We start from the raw sequence: 26,846 nt of genomic DNA on the forward strand, positions 1-26,846 counted from the left end.
ATACATTAGTTTTACTGTATTTAAATCAGCTAAAATGTCATTAGATATTTCCCATTATTTTCACTGTTTTTACAGTTGTTGAATGTATTCCATTGTTTTGCTACTAGTTTATATAATTCCAGTAAAAAAATATATATGATCTGTGGATTATCAAAGCTATGAGCACCATAAATCAATTCCCCTTTACCACCTTTGTATTGAGTTAAGTCAATACAGTAAATACCTGCACATATAAAATTGAAAATATATATACTACCAATGAAGTTGAGAGAAAACATTGACATTCTTTGTAATTTGAGTGAATCGGCCCTTTATTCTCCTAACACTTCTAGTTTTTAAACCCACATAAATCAGACTGATCACCAGCTGCTTGTGAATACAGAGTCTTTATTGTAAAAGAGGTAGAGAGAATACAGTTTCACTGTACAGAAAAAAAGACAGCACTGTTGATATAATCACTCAAACCATTAATATGGACTCAGACACGCCTCATTCATTTTACAGGGACACATAAGCCCAGTAGAAAAACAAAAACCAAACAGAGAAACAAACACACAAAGTCTTTGGATTTTTCTCTATTGCCCTCTCATTCACTAAATGCATTCTCTCTTTCTGAGCTGTTAAAAAGAAAAACAGTTGCAGTGCTAATAATAAAAGCAATAATATTAATAATAATAATAATGATATAGAGTGCTAAAAACAATGATAATGCAGTCCCTCCCATCCCCCCGCCCCCAACCACAAACACATCTCAGTAACATGTCAAAAGTAGTGGAAAACAAACCCTACAATCCCAATAATAAAACCACACCTGCATGCACACGACACACTCACACACACGATCACGCTACCATCTGCGCACCCAGCTAATCATACAAACGTAATAATGAGGGACACCGAGCGGTAAGAAAAGGAGAAACGTAACGTACATTTAAAAATAACCAAACCAAATGAACAACATACAAAAAAATTACAACTGCAGCCAGGTGGGAAGTGTGATATCATTCTTTCTGTCTTCACCGTCGTCAATCTTTCCGTCGCTGTCGTTCTGTGCCAGTGGGGAGGGCCATCAGTCAGAGTTTTCCGAGTGGTCGCTGTGGGGAGAAGTGCCAGATGGCGGCGAGTTTCGACCCTGCCAGCTTCCATTAGCCTGCAATATCGAAAGTAAAAGAAGAAACAAAGACGAGGGTGTTAGATGACAATGTGTGACTCATGTCTGTGCTATTTTTTTTAGCATCATCTCTGACTTGAACCTCTTGATCACTAACACTCAGACATCTGTTTGCTGAAACAAACACCAATAAATTCCCACAATTCTTGATACCAAAAAAATAGCAAATTAAAAACAACAACAAATGCTGCACACACAACATTTCAATGGACAAAACGATATATTTTAACAGATTAAGTCTTAGTAACAGTAGCTCTCTAACGTTTTGAATACCACCCAGTTCAATATGTTAGCCTAAACCAGCTAGCGTTAGCTTTTGTGTACACTGTGTGTGTGTCAGGATGCTAAAAACACGTCAACATAAAGCAAAAACTGAAACACTCTCACCTTGATTTCTGCATTCAGACCTGGTGTCTATCTTTGAGCTGCTTGCTCTTTAAAATGCTCCATGACACCGTTTGCTTCAGGGTTTTGGTCATCTATTACTTCTTGATGACCGACTCAAACTAATATACACGGCACTCTCAGCTGACAAAATCTATTCATAAAGACCTGACACTAATATAAGACAGGCAATCCATCACAATGCACACTATTTGGCTTTGTTTTGTCCAAATAGTGTTCATTTTGAGGATATGCATTTGAACACCATGGTTCTTCGTTCAAAGTTCAAGTTCTTAATGGAAACACTACCCCCTTCATGCAGCGTGTTGAAGCTGTACAACTGCCTGTATTTTGCCTTGCCATTATATGTTCAAGATAAAGAGACGGAAACAGGGGGGGGATTGTTGTTGCCCCTTCAAGGCAGCAGCGGAGGCAGAAACACAGCTGTATTGACGTTTGTGTGCAACCAAGTCGACATGGTGTGACGCAGCACACTGGACATGAATGGTGTTTGGTTACACGTCATGAACTTGTGAGGCAAAAGCAGCACTATTACAGTCTTTGTGTGCAGTAAATTCACATTAATGCATGTACACTACTGCCCTTGTAGCACAGTTAAATATGGGCTGCATGTGGATGTCTTGTGAACTTGGAAAGATCACAAAATTCACGTCACGCTCACCCTAACGGATGCTCGCTTTCTCACAGACACTGAAAGTAAAACATCACACACCAGCATTTAGTGGTATTACAGTGCAACTCTGTGTGAAACTCTGGCATTCAGGTGCAGTCTGCATTGTATAAAGCGGGTACTGGCGGCTTAAAGCACAAGTATGTATGGAGGGAACTGGTTGTGATTCCTAAATTTGTGACCTTCCAGTAACCATCCACACCAATAAAAAGTCTAACATAACTGCATTACGCTGACATGATACGGTTGGCACTGCTAAACTGTGAGGATGCCCTTTCTTAAGCAGGTTTAAAAGCTGATTTTCTTGACTTTTTTAATTAATAGAAAACAAAGTTTGTTTGAAAGGAATTCAATCTAAAAACTTAAGTTGTGTGTCTACAAATTGTTGCAAGAATTGTAATTATTTCCCTTTCAGCCTGTTATTAAAGGCAAAATTAAGTTCCTGGAACATGCAATAAGTGGTATTTATTAAAGGATGAGTTACTGTACATTTTTTCTATTGTTAACAAATATAATGAAAACACCTAAATCTGTAAATACTTCCTGATTTTTCCACCTTGTCTGTATCGCTTAGACTCATATAGAAATATACCAGTTCAGGTCTATGACACAAGAGGAACAACATATCAAGCTTTGGCAACGAATACTGTACTTGTTGGTTTTGATCTTTGCAGACAGAAAGTAAAATATCACCACCCTCATCATTTACACATGTGTGTAACAACTCAATAATGGTATAAAGTACCTGCACTCCCATTTGGTAAGCAGACTGCTCGCCGTTCACAGGTGGAACCCCGAGGAACAGGTCAGCTGACCCAGACAAGGAGAAGGACCCCGAGCCTGAAGAAAAACAGAAACAGTAGAGAAACCTCATCAATCACTTGTAGTAGGCGTGTTTTCGATAATATTAGCAGTCTGTGCTTTAGCTAATGTACACGTCAATCAGCTGGCAAGTTGTAATTTACAATTATCTGACATTTTATAGACAATTGCTAAGTCGTCGTCTGTGTAGACAGCTCGTCAGAGTGACTCACAACTACCAGACGGCCAGACACTGAGGCAAAGACAGGTGTAGCAATTTATTTCACTGCCTCAAGGTGAGTAGCTGCATATAACTGGTGTCATTGTCTTCTAATACCTGTGGAGTTGGGAGTGTGCGGGGAATCATCGCCCTGTCTGGCCCCGAGGGCTGTCTTCATGGCATAGAGGTTGGCTTCCTCTTGGAACTTGCCAATGTTTTTCTTGTAGCGGATTCTCTTGTTGCCAAACCAGTTGGAGACCTGGAAAATATACATATATATTTAAAACGTGGAGAAGAAGATTTACAATGACCTACAAAGGTCAGCTGCTATTTTACTGCTAGCAATGAATGTCTTTGATGCTGTCAGAACATTAAAAGCATCCAGTAACACATCCTTGCTGTTTGTTGCCACAAGTACGCTCAGTGAGCTACCTGAGAGACGGTGATTCCACACTGTTTGGCAAGTTCCTCTTTGGCTTCTTCACTGGGATAGGGGTTGGAGAGGTGGGAGTAGAAGTACTCATTCAGGACCTCTGTGGCCTGTTTGCTGAAGTTGCGTCTCTTGCGCCTGATGACACAAAGACAGGTGATGAATACTGATTTTTTTTCACAGTTACCATTTGCTCAGAGTTCCTGTGCCCCTTCTGTACACTCACACGTACAGACTTAAATTGCCAATGGTAGTCAAATCCGCTGCTAAAATGTGTATTTATTACACACATTTTACCAAGAAATAAGAATACTGATCCTAGGAGTTTTAAAATGGTAAATTAGATGCATCAGTATATTTTCATTCTTGATTTATAATTGAAACAAAAACAACACCCGTCAAATTAGGAACTATTTTAACAAATAACTAGTGGACCTGTTGATTAATCTGAATTATATTTGCTGTGATGTTTGTCACAATTTGAAACCATTCAAACAGTTATCACAATGTAGCTGTCATCCTCCAGATAGGGACAAGATGGTACTTTTGCAGAACTGCAGTCAAAGCAGGTGAGTATTCATCACTCAGAAGATACACTTTAACATCTTTACAGTCGAAAAACTACGACAATTCTTTGCCCACCTGGCATCAAGGAAGCGAGACCTCAGGATCATGACGGCTTCACAAGTGCTCTGCTTCAGCTGAGTCTGGATGGAGCTGAACTTGCGGTGGATTATGGCCACCATGCGCTCGATCTCCCTCGGAGTCACGGGCCGTGTGCGCGACTGCTCCCTCAGCAGGTTCATTACATGAGTGGTGAACTCAGTGCACGCCTGGGTGAGGAGAACATAGGAGGACAGTGAACAGCAGAAATGAGCAACCAAATAAAGCTATGGGTCCGGTTTTCTATGACTTTGATATTTATCATGTATGTTCAGATTATTGTCAACTTTAATGTTCTTGTTTTAACAGAGAAAGAAATGCAACGTCACATTATGACATTCTGTGAATTATAGTATTATTAAGTATTAGTATTTGTTATTAATGTTATTGCTCTGGTCAAAAACTAACAAAAATGCAAATGTGTAAATGCAATTAGATTACTAAGGTCATACTGTTGAAGCATTTCTAATTATTACATCCTCTCCATTTACATAAATGATAGGGGCAAATAATAGAAACACCTCTGAATATACACTACAAACCTCTATTAATCAGAACTGTGTTTCGCGTAATTGTTTTCATCTTGCTGGTAAATGTAGCATTTGAGAGACTCGTAAATCAACTCTTACATAAAACATTATAGAATAAGAGTTTCTACACCTGTGCAGCAAATGTAACAGGCCATTTTAACAACCGGTGAAAGGTTTTAGTTTGTGCTGTAAGAAATACATATTCATGGCTCTCATGAGTGTATTTACAAGAGATCTAAAGTCCAAAATAGGACTTCAGTGCAGATTTTTACTCTATTACGGCATCTTTTGTGGTGTTTATAGCTGACACAAATGAACAAAAAATGTTTTCCCCATAAAAGCAAAGCTATGCGATGAGAACACTAGACCTAACATGCCAATTATTACGCTCCTGGCGGGAAGCTGCAGTAGAAGCAAGCGTGTACAGGCAATGTCAGCACTCATCCGCTGTTGCGACACGGTACCTGCTCATACTTCTCCAGCTCAGTGTGGTAGATACTGCGAATCTGGCTCAACTTGCTTTTGTAGTCGGAGTGCTCGAGTGAGCTGTCGGGTGACATCCCTCCTGAGCTGGTAGCAGCAGACACAGCAGCAGCAGCACCGCCGCCCTTCTCCGGCCCTGCGACGCCCTCCGCCAGTAGCATGTTGTCCAGTCGCACCAGCTGAGGGTCCTGAGGCTCCTCCTCCTGCGTGTTTCTCATTGACAGGCCTGTCAAGACAATAAACAACTGTGATATAGCTCAAGTGTCTACACAAGACCCTCAACCTCCCATCCACTTGGACTGGAGCCTGTACAATGGATGAATTCTAGTTTCCTGTTCACTTTTGTTCAAACATTCAGCTAATGCAATCCGTAACAAAAATTTACTAAAGACGCATTTATTATCCACTTTCTTCAGCAACTGTTTTGTGCAGTAAAATAAAAAATCCCCCAGCAAAAACATTCATAATCCTCTCCTACTGTCCCATTAATGAATGCTATGACTGTAAGGATGCTTTTGCTTGCCATTAAGGTTGCACATTCAGTTTTTTTGAGATACGAGTAAAAATCTGCTAAGGAGTAAATAATGTGTAACAAATCATCTAGACATTTAAATTCTTTTATTGATTAATCAAAGGACATTTTATTACACTTTGATGATTGCCTTAAAAATAGAAACATATGAAAAGACAGTAAACTAGGCACGTTTTTGACAAATGGCCTATCAAATTTCCAAAATTACGCTTATGTATGTTACTTTTTGACCGAAAAAAAGTGAACTTTTTTCCGTCAAAAGTAACATACAAAAGTAACATAAATGAGGGTAATTTTGGAAACTTGTCAAAAACGTGCCTAGTTTACTGTCTTTTCATATGTTTCTATTGTTAAGGCAATCATCAAAGTGTAATAAAATGTCCTTTGATTAATCAATAAAAGAATTTGAATGTCTAGATGATTTGTTACACATTATTACTCCTTAGCTGATTTTTACTCATATATATTGTAATATGAAAAAAATACAGCAATTTTTACCAAATGGGTTAAAAACTCCACTTGGAAAGAATTACTCATTCAATAGCCATGGTGTTTTTTAGGGGTGTGCATATGCATCAAAAATACACTTAAAAAAGGCAGAAAAACACATTTGGAACCTTTCTCATATGGTGGACCACTAGAAAATAGTAAAGTTTGTTCTGCTTTAGATGGCATTCAAACCTGGCTTTGATTTGGTAAGACACAGCTTTATGCTGCTAATTTAAATGGTCAAACGCATTAGTTGTGTTGCCTTGTGTAATGGCAACAATGGCAAGTCTGTGACCAAAATATTTCCATGCAACCAAATTGCATTCTTTTGCAACCAAATCTTCTTTTTCAGTGTTTGTATTCCTTATTCATTTTGTTGTGCAGAGCAACTGTGCGTTTTGTGAATTAAGTTTAAAAAAAAGTGTATCCAAGATGCGTTAAATTTGAATGAATGGTGTTCCATTTGACAGGCTTCTCTTGTAGATTTGTCATAGAAAACAAGAGCTGTGACAAGGCGACACAAAAAGCAGCAGCAGGATATGTTTCAGACAGTCTCGTTTCTTATCGCACTTTCAGCAATGCAACTATTGCAAATGCACACACTGAGATGTCGACACTGAAGTGATACCATGCAGTTTGATGTGGATATCAACCAGATCGGCCATCTGTGATGAAATGACCTATTTTGGACTGTAGAAACTATACTGTATGGTTGTTTTTGTCTAGATGTTACCATCTCCAATTATATACTGAAGAGCATTTATCATTAAAACTGTCTGTGTTAGTTTTCTCTGAGCAAGTCAGTACAATGAGTTACTGACGACCACATCTCGTGTGTGTTTCTGTATGTGTGCCATGCAGCTTGTTTATGGTTTTATTGGCATCTGATGACACAATGTCAACACGTTCTAATAAAGTTGCAAGAACCCACTGCACACTCAAATGAATGCACTGCTGGCTAATGGAGACCACATCAAAACTCTTGGAAACAGTGCTAACGTACCAGTTTTTTCTTTGATCTCGCACAAAACGCTGAACAACGCAGGTTTCATCCGGTGACAGTTAAGTGCATGTTTCCTGCAGTACATAAAGAAAACAGCATGACTTGTAGGCTAGCACAACAAGCTAAGTGCACACAGAGGCAAAGTGACAGCAGCATGCAAATTAACCAAAACAAAAACACTAATTATGTGACTAGCTTGAGCTAGGCTAATCTAGCAAGCGTTAGCTTCTGGCTAACTACGAGACGAAGAGAGGAAAGCTCCCTGTATTCAATAGCCAGTACGTTTTGTCATATTTTCATTTGCATATGATAAAATTAAAATTTGACACACGCAGGAAATTATTGTTTTAAGGTATAAATTAGCGGTGTCAGTTAGCTGTCAATTGTAGCATTAGCTAGTTAGCCGTAGCTTAGCTTAGCAAGCTAACAATGGCTACATTGAAAACAATCGCCGCTACAAAAATATTGTCAATAACAGGAACGAAACAATTAGCATTTACTAAGGTAAGAACATATGGATTTTAATCAGAAGTCATAATACAGGCGACTTTATTTTCGTTAGCTATCCGGCTAATTAGTTAGCCTCTGGCTAAATAATCTAAACAATAGACTGAAGTTCAGGAAACTTTGTCACAGCGAGACTGAATCGACAAAGCAGCAAAACAAAAAACTGTTGTAACGTCAAGAATTTTAAAAATAGTAGGGAAAAAACAAAGTTGTCACTAACTTTGCTTGTGCCTCGTCCAAACTTTGGTCGGTGATGGTCATGATTTGCTGCAGTATGTCACCAATATCTCTGCGGGTTTCATGTCCGTTCTCTGTGCCCTCGAGGCCCGACTCCCCTCCGTCGGACCGGTGCTGGGAAGGTTGATGAACCGAGTTAAGCGCATGCATCCCGGGGTGACCACTCACGCCGAGTCCCCGGCCGTTGGATGGCCCATTGCCCGTCAGAGGCTGCTGCTGCAACATCTTCAGCGACGCACAGTGGCGACGACTGCTGCCCAACTGCGCTCACAGACACAACGCGGCTTGATCCAAGACAGAGCAGGGGCCCCTAGCGACTGTCAGGACAAGGTACAAGGCATGCAAACAGTTCAGCATGTGACAGACAAAGCCTCTCTGTGGCACCAGTGGAGCAACACTACTGAGTTAAGTAACCACAGCAACAAAACATCTGCACAGCCTGCATTTTCAGAAAGCAGAAGTGTGTGTGTGTGTCTGGGTGTGTGTGTGTGCATAACAAAGAAATAAGAGTCAACTAAATAACTTTATTATTATTGACATCCCGCTTTACTAAACCTGGTTTCAAGCATCAACAGAGACAGATTAAAGAAGCCACTTTTTTATTCTTTCTCCTTTTTTAAACTTGATAATCTCACTCGGACAGCTTCTCTCACTTGTCTGAGTCTACTTCTCGTTTTAGATACAAGTCAACAGGATGTGTGCTAAAACCACAGCAGTGTCAGAAGAACTGTGCGCCTGTTTCAACATGCTGCAGTTGAGTCTGACATAATCAAGTGAACAGCAGTTAAAAAGCAGCTGCCTCAAGCTGCTCTGACAGCTTTAAGTTTGCCTCAGTCTATAAAACCTTTGCTTGGAAAACACACTTGGACTAATGCATACCATGCGCTCATTTTGCTTTTGAAAGTGGTATTTCATGATAACCTGACTTGTCAGATGTGGGCAAAATAAATAGGGGTGGGCTGTGGTAAGAGGAACAGGAAGAGAGGAGACGAGAGAGAGAAGGTAGCAAGGCAGACAGAAAGAGCGAGAGCTTGTCACGTCGGCATGTGAAACTCTTCATAGCAGATCTGTTTTTTTCTTCATAAAGATATTGACAAGAGAAGTGGCAAGTCAAAAATGCTGCGCTCAGTCTGGGGTGACTTCAAAAGATGATGTTTTGAGGAGACAAAAGTCCGACAAATAAAGGTAAGAGTGAAATTTACGTTTACTATGTGTGGTAGACAAAGTAACGTTTGTTGGGATAATGACGTGGGGATCTATCTGTCAACAAGAATTAGAGTAACATTTCTGGCAATTAAAAGTCATCAATCAGCAGCAAGAAGTGGACATCTGCTCTGATTACAGTCACACATCTTTGTTGTCATACAGCTAACAGGAATATATGACTTATTGTTGGATTTTCAGCTTAAACATCTGTAGCCAACGTGCTAGAACCTGCCAAACTGGTTTCTCATATATTTCTAAGGAAGAAAAACACAGCTGCTCTGTTGTAGTCTTTACGTCTGTTAACACATGTCTACGACAAACAATTTTAGAGCTGTTTGCTATTTTCTATGGATGTATTTACAGTGAAACAATAGGATCTTTGACCCAGCCCCTGCTCATGTTTATCTTCTTGTCAGGGTTTGACTTGATTAACGGATCACACAGAGACCAAAGTTGAAATGGCTGAAGAGGAGCTGCTGGAGGCTCTCGTCATCACTGAAGACGGAGACATAACTGAAACTGTCACTGAAAAAGAGGCAGCAAGCTGCTCGAATGCTACCATACAGAGCTGCAATGAAGAATCTGCTCTCAAAGAGACAGGGGACGATGAGAATCCAGAAGATGTAGCAAGTCAATTGAATTTAAAAGAGCAAAGCTTGGTGAAACAACAGAACGACACAGAGGAAGACAATACCAAAGAGGATAAACCAGAGGACACAAATAATGGACAGAACAGAAATGATAGTGAGGGTGAAGTACAGACACATGAAGTCATGATGATTAAAGAAAAAGCAGAGAGACCCAGTGACACAGAGTATGAAAATGCCACAGAAAATGACCCTCAAGTGGACATAAGGAGGTTAAACTCTTCTGAGGAACAACCTGAAGGAGGGCCGAACCAAGAGGAGGATGCAAAAAAGGTTGAGAAAATGTTTTATTTCAATTTAGCCTTATTTAGTGTCCTGGTATTTTCTCTCCAGGTCACATAGTGTACAAAGTGTTTATAATGTGCTCAACCTAACCAACCAGCCCCCGTGTAGTCTCGTGGTGGAAAAACAGTGGGTATCATTTTATTCCAGAGCATGTGGGAGTACGTAGGAGCTGAGTGAAGTCTTTTGCTTTGCCAACAAACAGTCTGTGCCACTCACTCAGAAACCTTTCCTCTCTCCCTCATTCTTTGTCTGCCACCTACCTGTGTTTTCTCAGGCTCACCGGTTAACCCCTGACTTTCCAGAGGCACTGTACGAGCTGCTTTGCACCCTTCAGGAGGGCAGACGGCTCAATGATCAACGCTGCTCCTTCAGGATGGAGAGCGGGATGAGGCGGAGGAGGTGCCACTCCGAGCCCAACACCACCAAACCAGCCAACAGAGGTGAGAGCGCTTTGAGAGGGCCGAAGTCTGTTTTGCAGCATTAGTGTGATGAACGTTGTTGCATTTGTTTCCATGTCATGATGCTGACTCATGTTGATGAAACAGGAGAAACATGAAACTATCCATTCTCTGTGACTCAGGAATGTTTTGAAACTCCATGTTTCCATGTCTTTCCTTGACCACTGACCACTTAAAGTCTCCTCCTATGTAACCATTAAAGCTGTTTTCTCTCATTTTCTTCTCAGTCGTCTTTTCCTCCATGACTTCGCTGCAGAAAGAGGAGTTTTTTGAGCTGGTGGCCACTGCACAGGCCCGCCGGCTGGATGATCAGAGGGCGCAGCTCGAACGGTCTCCACCACCAAAACCAAAAGCCAGAAGTTTCAGAGGCAGCATAAAACAACTGTCTTTTGTGAAAAAGCCTGCACCAGTTCCTGTGCCTAAAGAGGATCTTTATAATATGATTCTCACCACACAAGTAAGAAACCAGTACTCAGTGTGTTTTTTTTATGATTTAAGGCGTTGTCAGCTTTGTTTCTTAGAAGTGCACAAAAGACATCCTGCAAACTTTAGTGAAATGCCCACTTCAGTGTACAGTTGTAGACATCAGTTCAGATTTTTACTTTCCCATTTTTCATTTCGCAACAGGCCCAGGGCCGGCTGGAGGACCAGCGCAGCAGGGCTCCAGGTCCCATGGACGACGAGGACTTCTTCTCCCTCCTCCTGAGGGTTCAGGGGGGACGCATGGACGAGCAGAGGACTGAACTACCACGCTTGCTGCAAACCTGAGATGGAAAAACAAGAAACTATGGGGGCTACTGTTGGAGCCAGCCAGTATTGTAGCCTTTTTGCTTTAACTTCCTATTTGTTGTTTAGGGAACTGTCATCCATCTTGATAGTGTTGATCAGTGTTAAAGGGGAACTTCGTTTTTTTTCAACCTGGGGTCTGTTTTCATATGTCATTTCATACATGTGAGTGATGGAGAAATGAATTTTCGACATAGCTCCAGTATTTAGCCAGGCAGGCAGCTTAGCAGCTCAGCTAGCAGCTCAGCTAGCAGCTCAGCTAGCGAAAAGTATGGGGCAACTTGCCCCCCCCACATCAAAGTACGCCCTAACGTGCTTTTGTCCCCACACTGACCGGCTTGGATAGTCTCAACGAGTGTCCCACAACATACTAGAGATGAGAAGTGAGCGAAAACCTCCACATTAACTGGCGATCGCTCTTTGTTGTAGTCTGTATCCAAATCTCAGGACACTAGAAAGCAAATCTCGTTCCATAACTGGTGTTTTGGCGCGAGCTCTAGCGCGATCTCGTGAACTATCGCGCGATTTCGGAATGAGATTTGCTTTCTAGCCTCCTGAGATTTGGATACAGACCACAACAAAGAGCGATCGCCAGGTAATGTGGAAGTTTTCGTTCACTTCTCATCTCTAGTATGTTGTGGGACACTCATTGAGACTATCCGAGCCGGTCAGTGTGGGGAAAAAAGCACGTTAGGGCGGACTTTGACGCAGGGGGGCAAGTTGCCCCATACTTTTCACTAGCTAAGCTGCTAGCTGAGCTGCGAAGCTGCCTGCCTGGCTAAATACTGGAGCTATGTCGAAAATTCATTTCTCCATCACTCACATGTATGAAATGACAAATGAAAACAGACCCCAGGTTGAAAAAAAACCGAAGTTCCCCTTTAAAGTTGTAGCAAAAACGCTAATGTTTGAGCAACGGATTTTTTAATGTGACTTAAGGGACGTTCCTGAAGAGAAGTTTACTTCTAGTTAGGCTTTATTTTTCCTAATGAATAGGATTAGTAGATATGCTTTGTTATAGGGAAACCTTGTATTTTGTTGAATTATTTTATTTGCAATGAGCTGTTGAATGGCTGCTGTGTGCGTGCAGGTTCTTGATGTGGAGGAGGCGGTCTGCTGATCTCTATTGTTCTCCTTATCTGTGCAGTAGATATATTGATTAAACATGGCGGGGCGTTAGTGGGAAGGAGGCAATAGCTCCAAAGCCACATAGTGCTTGACTGTATGCAGGTAATAATTCTCCTCCATAAAATAAAACAAATGCGCAGTTGAGAAATTTGGCTTTATCAGTTTGTCCAAAATTCCATCATACAAAAGGAACATTTACAAGGATGAATAAACCTGTTCTGTTGCTCTCATCATTATTGTGCTTGGTCATAATTCCACAAACAGCCTCCTTAAAATCGTTTTTCACAGAAAATGAAACTTTTACATAGTAATCGATAAGCGTGTGATGTTCTGTTTAGTGAACGAACATGGCAAAGATAAAGGTGTTAATTTTTTACAGAATGAATAGACTGAAAACAGGCGTTATCTCAGAGTTCCGCAATTTTCGTTTACTTACCAAGTCTTTTTTATTGTAAGTCAATCATTTAAAGACAAACAATAGATACTCATTGAACACCATACTGTAGGCATGCAGTGTTTTTGTAATATAATCTTTTAAAAAATAGGGTTTTATCGGTTAGAGGTCATAATCAGTGACTGCAAAATCTACTTTTGAAAATGTAAATCTTTTGTAATATGTTTTTATTTGTAATGAATAACAGGAATCAAACAAGCTTTACATGTAAACCTGGCAGTAACTGTGAAGTTAGTGAAAATAACTCTAATTTACAGCATTTGCTGCTAAGTAGAACATGACTGTCACTCAGCGCAGCCCATGACCCGATGATCCAAATGCTGCAGGAAATAATCAAGGCCACTCAGGGCCCCTCATGGAAACCTGTGACCTCTTCTGGGGTGAGTTTAGTCCACTCAGCTCAGAGGAAACCTTTCTGAGGAAGTCCTGGTGGGTCCATGTGTGGGAGGTTAGAGGTGATAGAGGATGCCGTGTCACTTCCTTAAACAGAGGAGAATTTTGTGATGTTTGGTAGCAGCACTCTGACTAACAGTGTTTATAGGAGGAGCAGAAGAAGAAAGCACATAACAAAAAAAAGAAGGTTGTGAAAGACTTAAACAGGAAGAATCAGCAGCATGCCATCTAACCAGATCCACATTTAAAATGGAAGTGAGTAAGTGAAGTGTTTGCTCAAAGGCCAATGTACTGATGTATCTATTTGTTCCTGCTCAGGCAGATTACAGGCCACTTCTCAAAGAACAGATATGGAAAATGTTTGCAGTTATGATTTATATTTATTGACTGATTTACAGATCCTTCCAGGATGGTGTTTAGGTTCTCGACTCAAACATAGGTCAAAGTCTGTAAAACATGTAGTTAAAATCGCACACAAACAGCTCTGTGGAGATTTACTCTCTCACTGTTATAGAACTTCAAAAGTGGTTGCTCCACTCTGTTAAGATGTGAAGGATAAAATCAGTGCAAAATCTTATTTAAGGGAGGAAGATAATGATAATAATAAAATGTACCCTTTTGTGTTTAAATTCAGTAACTTTAATGTAAACTGTGCCCCAGATTTTGGTTTTATATATATATATATATATATCTTGCTGTATATACTGTTTCTTAGCTTTTCTTCTTCTGAAGAAAATTTTCATATTTATATATATATATATATATATATATATATATATGCACTGTGTGCTTTCTGTGTACTGCAATCTCTCTCTTATTCAATGTCCTATTGCTGCTGTACAATGGTAATTTCCTCGCTGTGGGATTAATAAAGGTTTAATCTATCTATCTATCTATCTATCTATCTATCTATCTATCTATCTATCTATCTATCTATCTATCTATCTATCTATCTATCTATCTATCTATCTATCTATTGTTCCAGCTCTGTCACACTCACATCTGACCCACAGTGACAGGTAGGAACCAAAAGGGGTCTTAGCCAAATGACTTGTAAAAAAAAGTTAGTTAGATATTACTATAATGCTAATAATATAATAAAACGCATAATCATATAATGAAATGAATTATGCAAAGTCTACCATAACCACAAAATTACATAGATAAATGCATAGATTAGTGTGGCAAAACTTCAAAATTAAAATATTTTTAATATAATATAATATAATATAATATAATGCTTTCGTTTCTGGTTAGCCCCGCCCCCTGGCTGACGTCACCGACCACTTGACTGAAGCCAAGGGCTGTTAGAAAAGGATAAGAGGAAGGCGCAACAGTTTTAGACAGTAAAAAATGGAACTGTTAACCGTTACAACGGCCCAGTGTGTATTTAAAGTGCTTTATTTTTATTTAAGATATTTTTTTTCTGTAAGCTACTGACAGCCGTCGTTAGCTTTCTTTTCGCGGTAGTCTGCAGTTGTAAGACGTCAGAGTCTCATCCTTGTGTTTTCAGCTCAGACCAAAACAAGGAAGTAGGTGAAGACGAAACTTGGACAGGACAGTAGAAGTTCATGCTCATGACTTAGCAAGACTCTATTAAGGACTTAAACGGGGATGAACACTCTCAGTTAGAGGTGAGAATACGCGATTTATTGTAACTTAACTGGCGCTTCAGTGACTAAATAATATTTTTTAATTGTACTATGCTCACAAGCCCAATCTGCTGGGGTTTATATTGTAAAATCCAAATGTAGCTTCTAAGCGAGGTAATTTTGTTTTTATATGGGATGAATTGTATCAGTCTCTATTTTTATACAGAACTTTATAGGCTGGAGCTTTAGTATTCAACGGGCAAGTTTCGTATCAGTTATTTTCAAAGAAGTCACAAGATGCTGCTCCTCAATTCAGTTTGTAAAATAGAAATCTCAAATAGCCCGTTATTAATACTACAGTTTGCAATATATAGGTTATTAAGTGAAAGTCGAAGTACAGTTTCAAACTATTTTAAGTGTATTTTTTCCTTTAAATATTACTTGACACTTTCACAAAACTGAAGTTACTTTTAAGAGGAACATATTAGATTTTACTCCATTATGTGGAGCATCCACTTTGTGAATTCACAGATTGTAGATTTAACAATGGCAGCAGTAAGATGATGGTTTGTCATTAAGGCTACAAAGATGAATTAATTAGACATCAACTATAAATTAATCACAAAATTTTTAATCGGTTTGAGTACATTTTTAGAAACAAAAAGTAGAAAATGTCTGACTTTAGCTCCTTAAATATGAATATTTTCTGATTTATTTCCTCTTCAATGACACTAAACTACCTATCTTTGATTTGTGGACAAGACAGGACATTTAAGGATGCTATCGCAGGCTTTAGGAAATATTTGTCACCACTTCCTGACATTTTATAGACCAAACAATGAATCAGTTTTCCGAGAAAGTAATTGAAAGATCAATTAACAGTAAAAATCGTTGTCAGTTCCCACTACCCATACAGTAAATGTTTCTATCATGGTACACTGTGCATAAATAGCTCTTTTGTAAAGCACATTTACTGGGTGTCTTCTCACATTTAATACTATTGTACCTCAACTCAAGAAAAACTGAAATACTGAACTTTTACTGTTCTTGTGTCAATGCATTTCTACACTGCTGTTTTGGCACTTCCTCTTAATCCACGTATGTTAGAACTCATTCAGATAATTTAGACAGGGATCATTATTCTTTCAAAAAGCAACAGAAATACCCCCTAGTTAACTCATTTTTAATTGTACTAACATCTTGAAAGCCCTTCTAACTTTAATTATTTAATATAAATCTGTTGCTTTTAGATGCCTCTGCTCCTGTCCCTGCTGTTCCTCTATGTGCCACTAGGGGGCGAAACCTCACCAATCAGCTGCTATAATGATCAAGGAGAAGCTGTTGATTGGTAATTTATTGATAACAGTCTCACATTTACAAATATACTTTTAAGTTTGTTTAACTGAATTAGATGCCACAAGCTCTTGGCAGCTGAAACAGTGTTTTTAATAACAGTTAACCATATCTTACCATCCAACAATGTAAGAAATTATTGCATTTACACTCTACAGCCTTCTCTCTTTGTCTTTCTCCGAGTTAGGTTCTATATTTACAAGCTTCCGAAAGAACATGGCAGAAAATCTCCCATAGAGGGTGAGAGGTATTTATTGCTGGAAAAAGGCAGTGAAGGATGGACTGATGGGAAAGGGACGGTGAACGAGACTACGGGAGCCCTGGGTAGGACGGTCGGACAGCTGTACACACAGAAAAAGGTCTGCTACTTCTTTTTGTCTGCAATGGAAATAGAACTAAATACTAACTCTCAAAATACTCAGTTTTGTTTTATCCAGAGTTTTACTTCGTGTTTTTGGAAGCCACACCAGTTCAAGTCAGCATTCTGCCAGATGTGATTATGAAACAGCTTTCATTAACTTGTTATTCATGTTTTTATCATAAGTTGTAATGTGAAACTGCAAAAGCTTGTCTCTTACCTTTTAGGACAACCACGACTACACTTTTTATTTGCCATCATCCTTTAAAGTTATCGCTTTATCTTGTTGATTGTTTGTTTGAAATCAAAAATCATATCTGATCTCCCCCTAAAATAATTGTTTTTAAAATTGATTTAACCTTTTGTGTACTGAAACTGTTAGGAAACTGTGTTTTACTGAAGCAACACCTGTAGGTTAAATAGAAAGTTCACGTTCAACTCAAGCTTCCTAAAATCATTTGTCCCCACTTCTGCTTTTCGCTGCTGTCACCACTTAAACTTATGACACTTACTAAATGCAGTGCTATAGCCAGTAGACATTTTGGATGAGAAAAAGAAACTATAAAGAGAAGTGAAAATTTACATGTGCATTTTTACACAATTGGTGTGTTTATGTCACTGCAGCTGAGGGGAACCTGTTGATCATACAAAGCACACAGATGACTGTTTAAGTTATCTAGCTTCTGCTGCTTTATGTTGCTTTTAAGTTCTGTTTTTTTTTTAGTGTGTCCATGTACATGAAAAGAAAAAAAAAAAATTTGTTCTTTTTACAGGGCACAGACTTAGCATACATCCTTTACAATGACCAGAAACCATCTCAAGACTTCGACGACAGATGGGCTGACAACAGTGGAAACGGAGGGGGGCACACAAAAGGTAAGCAGTCCAGGCCTCCTGCAGCCCAGATGGCCTGCGAAAGATTTGATTTAATACTCAGAACCTGCAGATATGGTGAAGTGCATCATGTGTACCTGTCGCAAAAATGTGTAAAATTAAATCTGGGTTTTTTCCCCCTCTTAAATCAACCTTATGTTGTTGGCTTAGACTCACTGACTTGTAAATCCAGGTTTTGTTTTTTGGAAGAGAGCCACGGTAGAATTCAAAGGAAGGAAGACAAATTACTACCTGAATGTATCCAAGGGTTGTTTAAAAATAAGAGAAAGTCAGTATTACTTGAGAGGACTATTTGTGTTTACAAAAAAGGTGAAGTCCTCATATTAAAAGTTGTATTTCTGTTAGGGTTAAGTTTATTGCTTAACAGTTGTAGTGAGGGAATAAAAATGTAGCAAACTTTTAAACGTACAAACAGATTTTAACATAAATATTTTACAAAGTATATAATTCTATAATGAAAATCAAAGACGGTGGTAGAAGATAGTGTCAAATCTTGCCAAACATTGCTTTCTGATATTGAATTACTTTTACTTTTTATAAAGCCACACTAGACTGTAGCTTCTCAGTTTCTAAAATGTCTACAGGCTCTTCTGCGTGTTTTCTTTTTCAATGTCTTGATTGTAATTTTTCCCTGTCACAGCCGTTGTGCATTTTAGCAGATTAACATGCATTTAATCTCCTTTATTGTTTAGAAATGAATGAGCACACTTGTTTTGTTTTTAATGTCCACACTAATAATCTGAGGGAACCTTGATACTTTTTCCACTGACCATTTTATTACCTCTGCTTCTCAGGTGTCGTGCTTCTGGATAAAAATCAGGGCTTCTGGTTGGTCCACAGCACCCCTCACTTCCCCCCTGTGCAACAGGAGGGGCAGTATTATTACCCCGACAGTGGTATGAATAACGGGCAAAACTTCATCTGCGTTACGTACCCGCTCGACCGTTTCCAGACCATTGGTAAGACTGGAGTCGAGCCATGTGGCCTCTCAGCAAAGGCAGAGTTGTTCTAAAAAAGGCAGTTAGCACTTAATGAGGATGTTTAAATGGATGATGGCATTAGATTGCAGACAGCAAGCGACGATTCATATTCTGTCTTCTGTCCGACTAAGTATACTTTCAAGTCCTATCTAGATTATTAGAAAAGAAGCTCATTTATTGGCCGGAGTATCAAAACATCCAGCTGATCCATCTTCTAAAATTATATTTTGGCGTCAAAGTCTAAAAAATTGTGAATAGGAATTACCAGATATCTTGGTTTGTATATGTTCTTGTCTTTTATATTTAAATTTTCTGTCTGTAAACCCATGCCAACACAATGATGGTTTTCAGTTAAGATAATTCTCTAAAACCTATTACTGTATATAATGGATTTAATGGAGTCTGAAACAAATGATAGTTATTCTGAAACAATAGACATTAGTGTTTTTTTTTTACTCAAGAAATGGAAAACATCTAAGATTTTGTGGAGCACTTAATATTCACTATTCTCAACTTCAGTATAAAAATGCTGCTGATTTCTGCCTTTGTCAGACGATAACAGTGAACATTTTTTTTATCACTAGTTGTATGTCAGTGTAGGTGTTTATTAGTATTTCTCAGAATAGCTGTTTCATTTCGAAAAAAGGATTTACTGTACTGTCATCACCCACTACTTAATAATCCAGTCAGGTATTGACACAACAACCAAGATAATCAGCGTAAACAGGTGTCATCACCGTGTCACCCGGCTCCCTCTGCAGTTCCCTGGCAGACCCAGCAGTTGGCACAGTTGCTATGGCAGTGCCTGGGGTAATGTAATTAGACTGAGGTATGTAACCATAGAGATACTGGCCCTCTCACTGCGGCAGGGATTTGCTTCATCACATCCTCGTCTCTCCGGTTGAGACGTTGAGAGCGGGACGGTGTCCAGGGGCACGGGGACACGCAGCGCATCGAGTGTTTGGTGAAATGTTAGAAGGGGATCACAGCTTCGTCACGTTTCATTTTCAAGCACCTGCCACCGTTAATCTGCAAATTAATTAGATTTGACATAGCTGTAAGTTTTGCTTTAACAGCATAAACACTACATGTCCGCTTTGTATGTGAAGACTAATACGCTGTCAGAAATATTTATGAGCATGAAAATGTTCACAGTGACCACATGAACATGCTGGTCTTAATTAAGTGAGTTAGGATGCCAGTATTTACTAATTAGCAGCAAACACAAATTAAGTTTGGCCGAGGCTCATGGGAATGTCATTAGTTTTTTTTTTTTTTTTTTTTTTTTAGCAATTTGGTCATAAATTTAAGTAAATGACAAATTAATATTCTGACCTGATGATGGTGCAAAACAAAGTTGTGTTAGAGGACCACCAGAGTTACAACAATTCCTTATGAGAGCATCATGAATGTCTGCACCAAAAATTTATTGGCAATCCATGATATCAAGACATTTCACTCACAACCAAAAACTCTAAATGTCAACCCTCATGGTGGTGCTAGAAGAAAGATTAGAGAATAACCAAAGTCAGCAGGATTAATCCTCTGCAAAACACAAACACAATTAAAAAAGTAACGTTTTGGAAATTGTATGAGATTACGTTTGTACATTTAGAAGAAAAATCTTGAATATTCTCTGAGATGATAAAGAAACTATAAAGTTGCAAGAAAGCTGAACATTACAATCCCCTGCCAGAATCTGTAAGCTGATTATCTTGACAAGCTTTATTCTTTAAATTTATCATAAATGACAATATCATTAATTTCGCTAAAGGTAAACTTACTTGAAGCAGCCGTGTTGTGTGGTGTTGCTGCAGCTTTTCTTGTTTACCGGATGCATCTGTAATACGGTGAGATTGATCCAACCTTGGAAAGTGAAGCCAGGTGGCATTGGAGTTTCTTTTGTCATGAATTTGTGACTTTTATCTCAAGGAGTTTTTTGTCTGTAGTATATATCTGAGTTTATGTCTCTTAATTTTACTATCCCCACTCGCTATCTTCTGTATTGATTTTTTTAGTGTAAATGTCCCTCAAATTCCATCATAATCCTCTGAGAGCTCTGAATATGCCTCTTTCAATGCAATATATAATAATTATTGAAATATTTCAGTCTGGAATGAGTGGCTGACTGACAGACATTGCTATCAGTAGAGCAGTTTCTCCTGCGCTTTCCTCAGTTTTATATTAAAGACTATAAGTAAATAAAATACCTATTGTAGTTGACTGTTTCCATATTTTCCATACTAACAACAAGTAACCTTGTTCTCATTTATTTTTCTTCGGGATTAACTATTTGAGATCCACTTTTGTGTCTAGAGGCTGTTGAAGTTATTTATTAGAATAGAATAGAATCACTTTATTCATCCCCGAAGGGAAATTCAGTATTAACTTATCTGGTAACATGAAGTTTTCATTAATTGTAATTTCCAGCACTTTTACTATTTTTTAGTGAGTTACTGTAAATACAAAGAGACTTTTCAAGCACTGGAGTTCCGTTTGCAGCATTTGGCTTAGATCTGATCTGTTTTGTGCAACAGGAGAGCAGCTGCAGATCAATCAGCCTAATGTGTATGACTGCGATGTCCCAGAGTCCTTGACCTCCCTGGTGCCTGCGCTGGCTGCTGTGTGTAAGAAAAAACATCTGTCCGGTCAAATCTACCCACATGTCAAGCCTGTGTCCAATCGCAGTGTGACACTGACCTCAAAGGAAGGCACCAACTTCATCAGCTTCGCCAAAGGATCCTCTTTTGACAATGGTACAACTTTGGAGATGTAAAAGTTTGTTGATGTCGTTTCAGCTTGACATTCAGTTTCTGTGCCGCTATCACATGTCCACTGTGAGCATCTGTTAGCTTTAATTACTTTCCCTGCTTCCTATGTGGCTCTGAAATCTAATTACTTACCGGTTTACAGGCAGTAAAATAACAAAAACATGACTTCATCTGTCCTCTCTCTGCTTCATCAGACCTGTACCACTCATGGGTGGCCCCCACCCTCCAATCAGACCTCCTGGTTCAGTTCTGGATTCGCTCCAGAGGCATCCTCCCCTCCGACTGCTCACAGGGATGGAAAGTCCTGGACATCACGCTCATCCACCCGGGGCAGACGTTCACCTTCAAGACCAGCCAGGACCACTCCAAGTGGGCGGTCAGTCCTAAGGCGGCCGTGCAGGGGTCAGGAGGAGGCTGGGTGTGTGTTGGGGACATAAACCGGAACGAGGCGGAGGAAAAGCGGGGTGGAGGCACAGTGTGTCTGCAGGACCCGGTGGTATGGAAGGCTTACCGGGCGGCAGCAATGGAGTGTGAGGCTTGTGGAGGAGGAACGATCCAGTGTTAACACCCTGCAGGAGGCTGATGGACGAACTGGACTTGATAGCTGGATCACAGTGCAATCAATCAGATGGGTTTTTATTGAAATGTTTTAACATTTTTAGTATAGTATTAATATATGTGTCTTTTATTATCTGGTGAAATCTGATTGAAACTACTCATGTTTATTATTCTTTTCTACAAATGTGTGCTTTTGGAATAGTTCTTACACATCATAATCATTTCCTTGAAGATTTCCTGAGGAGTTTTTGGCATGGATGTGTAGAAAACACAGTATTGAGGTTTCATACTACAATCAGCTGAATACATCACCTTCCCCACTATGCAAAAATCGCTGCACTGTTTGTTAGAGATTGGTGTTTGATGACTTAAAGGTGAAGTCAGCGATACTAAATCCAGTGATCATCTCTGCTCGCTGTGTGCTTTGTGCGTGCACTGCAAAAATCTCTAGTCTTTGTTCACAGCGCAGGCTCTGTAAATGCAAAACAAAGTGGCTTGTACTGTGTAATTTTGTGCTCATGCACAGAATGGGAGAAAGAGGGCAGAGGGTGCAAAATGACAGTGAATGCTACTTATCAAAATATGCAAACTAGCTAAATATCAGCAACTTTTCTCCATCTTTAATGCTGTAGAACAGTTTCTCAGTGTGCATCCCTGCTTGTCTGCCCTTGGACCTGTGTTTAAAGGTGCACGCTTACAGTTGGGTGACAGGTGATCAACAGGTGGCAGTAATGTGCAGAGAAACACAACAATGGACATACAGAAGAAGATCACGAGCTAGTTGACATCATGGAGGCAGAATGCAGATTTCAAACATTTAAACAAGCAGAGTTGGCACTGACTTATGAGGAAGGAAATGCATTCAGCACATTTGTCAACCTCAAGGATGCACATGATACATTGTGGTGAGTAACAGGAGTCTAAACAGAAACTTTGTTCACTGCAAATCTCCACAGGAACCCTTTAAAAATGTTGCTAGGTTGCATTAAAGCCTACAAAATATATTGGCAACAGTAAAGTGAAAAAAAAAAATCAAAAAATCTTTTTAAGATTTGAACTCTGATCTGCTTTTTTATGACTGCGTGGGTGTTCTTTATTTATTTTTATGTCAAAATTGATCCAAACAACTATTATCAGCTTTGAATACATTTTTTGGACTCATGTTCATAGCTAAGCTTCACCCACTGCTAACCAATGAAACACATCTAATTAAAACAATTCAATCTGATCCAGCTGTAGTAGGAAATAAGGATGCTATCACTCCCAGCACAAAGCTGATTAAAGACATTGCTTTGTTCTTTTGCTTGCTGTATGAATTTTGGCAGTTATCAATTGCTGCTTCATTCTCCTCTTTACTTTAAATGCAAACAGAATAGTGCTTTAGGAGCCAAGTAGTCAAATCTGATGGGAAGGATTGGATTATGGGAGAAAGTGGTGTTCATTTTGAAAAGCACAAAAACCTTAAAGGGGCCACTTAGAAGAGAAGTGTTAGCTGAAGTGTCTTTATAGCCACTGGGTGCTGTTTTAACTGAACTGGATGAGCTCTGCTTCTCTTGTTTTATCTGTTTAGCCGGCTTGTGGGTTTGTTCTCAGGGAAAGTGTGGAGCTTTGCTGGTTGAAAATGTCTGAAAATAGAACAGTGTGGGAGAAATTGCACTATGTGACATGCTTCACTGAGGATCAATTAAAGACACTGACAACATTCAAGTGTGAGGAAGGCTTTAATACTTGGTGAATGTTTGTGCTATTAACCGTATGAGTGTCTGCACACCTCTGATGGGCTTTTATGGCATCTTTTTTTAGTTTTGTGCTTCAGGTTTTATACGTGTGTCACATTTCCACATGCATGCATTCATTCTGACTTTGATTTTGCTTGAAGATAAAGATGCTGGCTGTCTTGAATCTGAATATAAAAAGACTGAAACAGTATTTCTTCACCTTGCTGTGTTTACCTTCTCACGAGAAAAATAGAAATGTCAGAATTTTGACATGTAGAAATGCTTTAATTTCTTTTTGTGTGTAGGTTACTCAGCAGCATGTGTGTATCGAATGTGGAATATGTCACAGCACACCAGCCAAAAGCAATGGAATTGATATAAAAGTAAATTTATTACCACAAAAATAGGACATCCTGTATGTAGTGCATAAATAACTTTGATGTGAATCTACACAGCAGTGGAGGTGGCTGCATTTCCTCCATGTATACATTCTAATGCAGACATGAGAAAGGTAAGCACCCAGTAGAGAAAGGCACTAAATCAATCAGTAGCACAGCATTATGCTAGCACACGTCATCTAATATTACCCAGAATCCTCTCCCTAGTCAAGCTTCTTTTTTTTTTTCTTGCTCGTGCCTCGGCCGTTAAAGCGGCCTCACCAGCACTGAGCAGGGAGTGTGAGACACAGCTGTGACAAGGCTTATTTCAAAGAGGTTGTATGTTTTGAAACCTAAACCAAAGAAGTTGCACGTGTTAATTTAAAACTTGAAGTTGGAACTGAGGATTTGCACTCTGTGTAAACAGCTGGGCCGCCTGAAAGTCTGCATAAATTAACAAGACCTTAAAAACCTAATAAAAAAAGTGGTGTATTTTTCTTTCTTTTTTGTTTTCTTGCATTTTTTTTTGGTTCAGCAGTAATAAAATAAAGCAAAGCCATTCATTTTGAGAGTGTTCAAAATTGTTTAAAGCTGCAATAATCACATTTTAGTTCACTAGGTTCAAGAGAAACTACAAAGGGACATTTCATTGGCCTAAAATTGAGGAACGGACACAGAACAGCCACAACATTAAAAACACCGGTCTATTATTGTGTAGGTTATCCTCATGCTACTACAACAGCTCTGACTTGTTGGAGCATGGCGTCGGGTCCTCTGGTGGTGTCCAGGTGGTACCAAGACACCGGCAGCGGATCCTGAGGGTTGTGGTGTGAAGCCTCCATGGATCAGGCTTGCTGTGGTGCATATCATGGATGTTTACTCTGATTGGGATCTAAAGAGTTTGGAAGCTGGGCCAATAGCTTGGGCTCTTTGTCATGTTCCTCGAGCTGTTTCTGGGCAGTTTGTGCAGTGTGGTGGAGTGCAATGAGAAGATTTAGTTGAGTCTAGTTGAAATGATCAGTGTTATTTATATATATTTGTTTGTATATCATCTGTTAGTGGTCTTGATGCTGTGGCTGACCAGTGTACACATTTATTTAGAAATTAAAATTAGAACATACTGCTTTCATTTTCAGTTTAAATTTGGTCCGTAGCAGCTCCGGCGAGGAGCTTCTATCTTCCACCTGCTGCTGTGTAAGTTTACACTGGTGTTGAACAAAGTGTTGAGAAATTCTATTTTCAGACCAATAAACCAAAAGCTACAGACCCACCTAGCAGGGAATATTTTACAACAGTGGCTAACATTACCTAAAAGTTCTAATAAAGTTATAAAGAAACCATTTTAATCAAATGTTCAGGGAACATTGTAAGGATAATATTAAATACTGTTCCCATCAGCTTCATAGTTAACTAAAACATAACATTTTACCTGCAGCATACAGAGGTGTCACAGATTGTGTTACATGATAAAGCAAGAACATTTTCGATGCAACATTTGGAAAATATTTAAAGAATCTTCAGGTAAAATGGTCTAACAGTGTTATTAAGCGTTTTTAGAATGTCTTAGGAGAATGTTATTAATATTAACCTTGAAAAATGTTGAAAGCTTTTAGAAACATTTTAGCTTGGGAATCAGGAAATACAAATAGACATGTGATGCCCGTTTGATATAAAATATTGATTAATGCAGCTTTAAGTTTGTGCTGAAATGAATTTCTGCCTGAGTCAAAGCTAAAATGTCTGTGCACATGCGCTGGCCTGTTTAAAGTGGAAGTTGTGCAGGTATTTGATGGATATTTCTTGATGTATCAATTATCACACATGGACCTCGAGCTCCTTGCCAGTGTAAACACAATGCTGACATCATACAGATGTACAAAATATATAAATATATACAAAACATATATATTTCTCCAGTGTTTTGCTACAATGATGCACTTTTACCATCTTTTACCCTCTACTCCTGACATCCAGGTCTGACAGGCTCTGTGCATTCGCAGTCCTAAATCCTTCGACGGCATCTCAGGTGTGATCGCAGAAGCACGTTCTGACTAAATGAATCTTCTTTTTTACGTTTGGAAATGTCAGTCACAGCTGAGGCACACAGCAACAAGGAATTTCTTGGTGTTTTCGGTAATTAAAACAGATCTTCTTTGTTGAGTTGGGAAAAAAAGCATCAAGTGCTACCTGACAGGGACTCGAGAGCCAGCACCGAAAGCACTCAGTTTAAGGCTTCCATTGCTCTTCCTCCGGGTTAGAATTAGTAATGCATACTGTTGGGAAAGAAGAGCACCAACGCTGATCTTCAGCAGCAGATGGTGAACACAGGAGCCGGAGGTCTGAAGTGTCTGCCACGCCTTGCTGTATGGAGCCGTTGATTAAAACGCAGGCAGGCTTGTTTTTTGTGTTTCAGTAGAACGAACTTGGTAGGAGCACAGGAGAGAAAGGCATGTGTAGATTTTTGTTTTGCACAGAGAAGGCCACATTTATTGTTCATGTTGGAACTGTGAAAAAAACAAATCTGTCACAGCGGTTAGAGCTGATGTCAAAACAGAGTCCTGACCAGTCTCCTCCCCTTGGCCTTGATTCGAGGAAAAGTTGCACTCGTCTCTGTGCTGATCGGCTGCGAGCCAAAGGGAGAGTTCCCGCCTTTCCTCCTCAGCAGGAAGTCAACACTGGATGACGTCATGGCGTAGAAGACGTTTCCTGTCGCAGGGATGACCAGTTCTACGAGTGAAAAACAAATG

The 26,846-nt window shown here is 39.4% G+C and overlaps 4 protein-coding genes across 6 annotated transcripts in view; 2 read left to right on the forward strand and 2 right to left on the reverse strand.

Moving 5' to 3' along the window:
* Window positions 1–370: 370 nt before the first annotated feature.
* Window positions 371–8,366, reverse strand: pbx2 (pre-B-cell leukemia homeobox 2). Its single transcript, XM_022199598.2, has 8 exons — window positions 8,125–8,366; window positions 7,398–7,471; window positions 5,355–5,599; window positions 4,340–4,530; window positions 3,700–3,835; window positions 3,385–3,526; window positions 2,992–3,086; window positions 371–1,150 (listed from the first exon to the last, which is right to left on the reverse strand). Exons 1-8 carry the CDS (start codon window positions 8,364–8,366, stop codon window positions 1,070–1,072), a joined length of 1,206 nt encoding a protein of 401 aa, XP_022055290.1. The 3' UTR covers window positions 371–1,069.
* Window positions 8,348–11,762, forward strand: LOC110954865 (uncharacterized). 3 transcript variants are annotated; one of them, XM_051957035.1, is made up of 6 exons: window positions 8,348–8,471; window positions 9,229–9,326; window positions 9,764–10,267; window positions 10,554–10,719; window positions 10,965–11,194; window positions 11,365–11,762. In XM_051957035.1, the coding sequence occupies exons 3-6, from the start codon at window positions 9,806–9,808 to the stop codon at window positions 11,503–11,505; spliced, it is 999 nt and encodes a 332-aa protein (XP_051812995.1). In that variant the 5' UTR covers window positions 8,348–8,471; window positions 9,229–9,326; window positions 9,764–9,805; the 3' UTR covers window positions 11,506–11,762. The 3 variants fall into 3 exon arrangements, with proteins under 3 accessions (XP_051812995.1, XP_051812997.1, XP_022055291.1); XM_051957037.1 differs by having other exon boundaries at window positions 8,413–8,545; XM_022199599.2 differs by lacking the exon at window positions 8,348–8,471 and having other exon boundaries at window positions 8,509–9,326.
* Window positions 11,763–14,755: 2,993 nt separating this feature from the next.
* Window positions 14,756–23,706, forward strand: dnase2 (deoxyribonuclease II, lysosomal). Its single transcript, XM_022199602.2, has 7 exons — window positions 14,756–15,132; window positions 16,341–16,438; window positions 16,631–16,802; window positions 17,575–17,677; window positions 18,490–18,654; window positions 21,213–21,431; window positions 21,641–23,706. Exons 2-7 carry the CDS (start codon window positions 16,341–16,343, stop codon window positions 22,009–22,011), a joined length of 1,128 nt encoding a protein of 375 aa, XP_022055294.1. The 5' UTR covers window positions 14,756–15,132; the 3' UTR covers window positions 22,012–23,706.
* rgl2 (ral guanine nucleotide dissociation stimulator-like 2) overlaps window positions 23,707–26,846 on the reverse strand; it is a 37,537-nt gene continuing 34,397 nt past the window's right edge. The window contains exon 20 of the mRNA XM_022199601.2: window positions 23,707–26,826. Within this exon, the coding sequence (XP_022055293.1) occupies window positions 26,645–26,826 (182 nt within the window). The 3' untranslated portion in view covers window positions 23,707–26,644. The remainder of the gene's footprint in view (window positions 26,827–26,846) is intronic.

The sequence above is a fragment of the Acanthochromis polyacanthus genome, chromosome 12 (assembly GCF_021347895.1).
Source record: "Acanthochromis polyacanthus isolate Apoly-LR-REF ecotype Palm Island chromosome 12, KAUST_Apoly_ChrSc, whole genome shotgun sequence".
In the NCBI taxonomy this organism is placed as follows: Eukaryota; Metazoa; Chordata; class Actinopteri; family Pomacentridae; genus Acanthochromis; species Acanthochromis polyacanthus.

Excerpts from the sequence above, each read along its gene's own strand:
- pbx2 (XM_022199598.2), bottom strand. The coding sequence starts at position 8,366 with ATGTTGCAGCAGCAGCCTCTGACGGGCAATGGGCCATCCAACGGCCGG. Across the intron at positions 5,600-7,397 it reads CGAGATCAAAGAAAAAACTG|GCCTGTCAATGAGAAACACG; the intron begins GTACGTTAGCAC and ends TTGTCTTGACAG. Across the intron at positions 1,151-2,991 it reads CTTACCAAATGGGAGTGCAG|GCTAATGGAAGCTGGCAGGG; the intron begins GTACTTTATACC and ends TCGATATTGCAG.
- dnase2 (XM_022199602.2), top strand. The coding sequence starts at position 16,341 with ATGCCTCTGCTCCTGTCCCTGCTGTTCCTCTATGTGCCACTAGGGGGC. Across the intron at positions 16,439-16,630 it reads CAAGGAGAAGCTGTTGATTG|GTTCTATATTTACAAGCTTC; the intron begins GTAATTTATTGA and ends TCTCCGAGTTAG. Across the intron at positions 16,803-17,574 it reads AGCTGTACACACAGAAAAAG|GGCACAGACTTAGCATACAT; the intron begins GTCTGCTACTTC and ends TTCTTTTTACAG.
- LOC110954865 (XM_051957035.1), top strand. The coding sequence starts at position 9,806 with ATGGCTGAAGAGGAGCTGCTGGAGGCTCTCGTCATCACTGAAGACGGA. Across the intron at positions 10,268-10,553 it reads AAGAGGAGGATGCAAAAAAG|GCTCACCGGTTAACCCCTGA; the intron begins GTTGAGAAAATG and ends GTGTTTTCTCAG. Across the intron at positions 11,195-11,364 it reads ATATGATTCTCACCACACAA|GCCCAGGGCCGGCTGGAGGA; the intron begins GTAAGAAACCAG and ends ATTTCGCAACAG.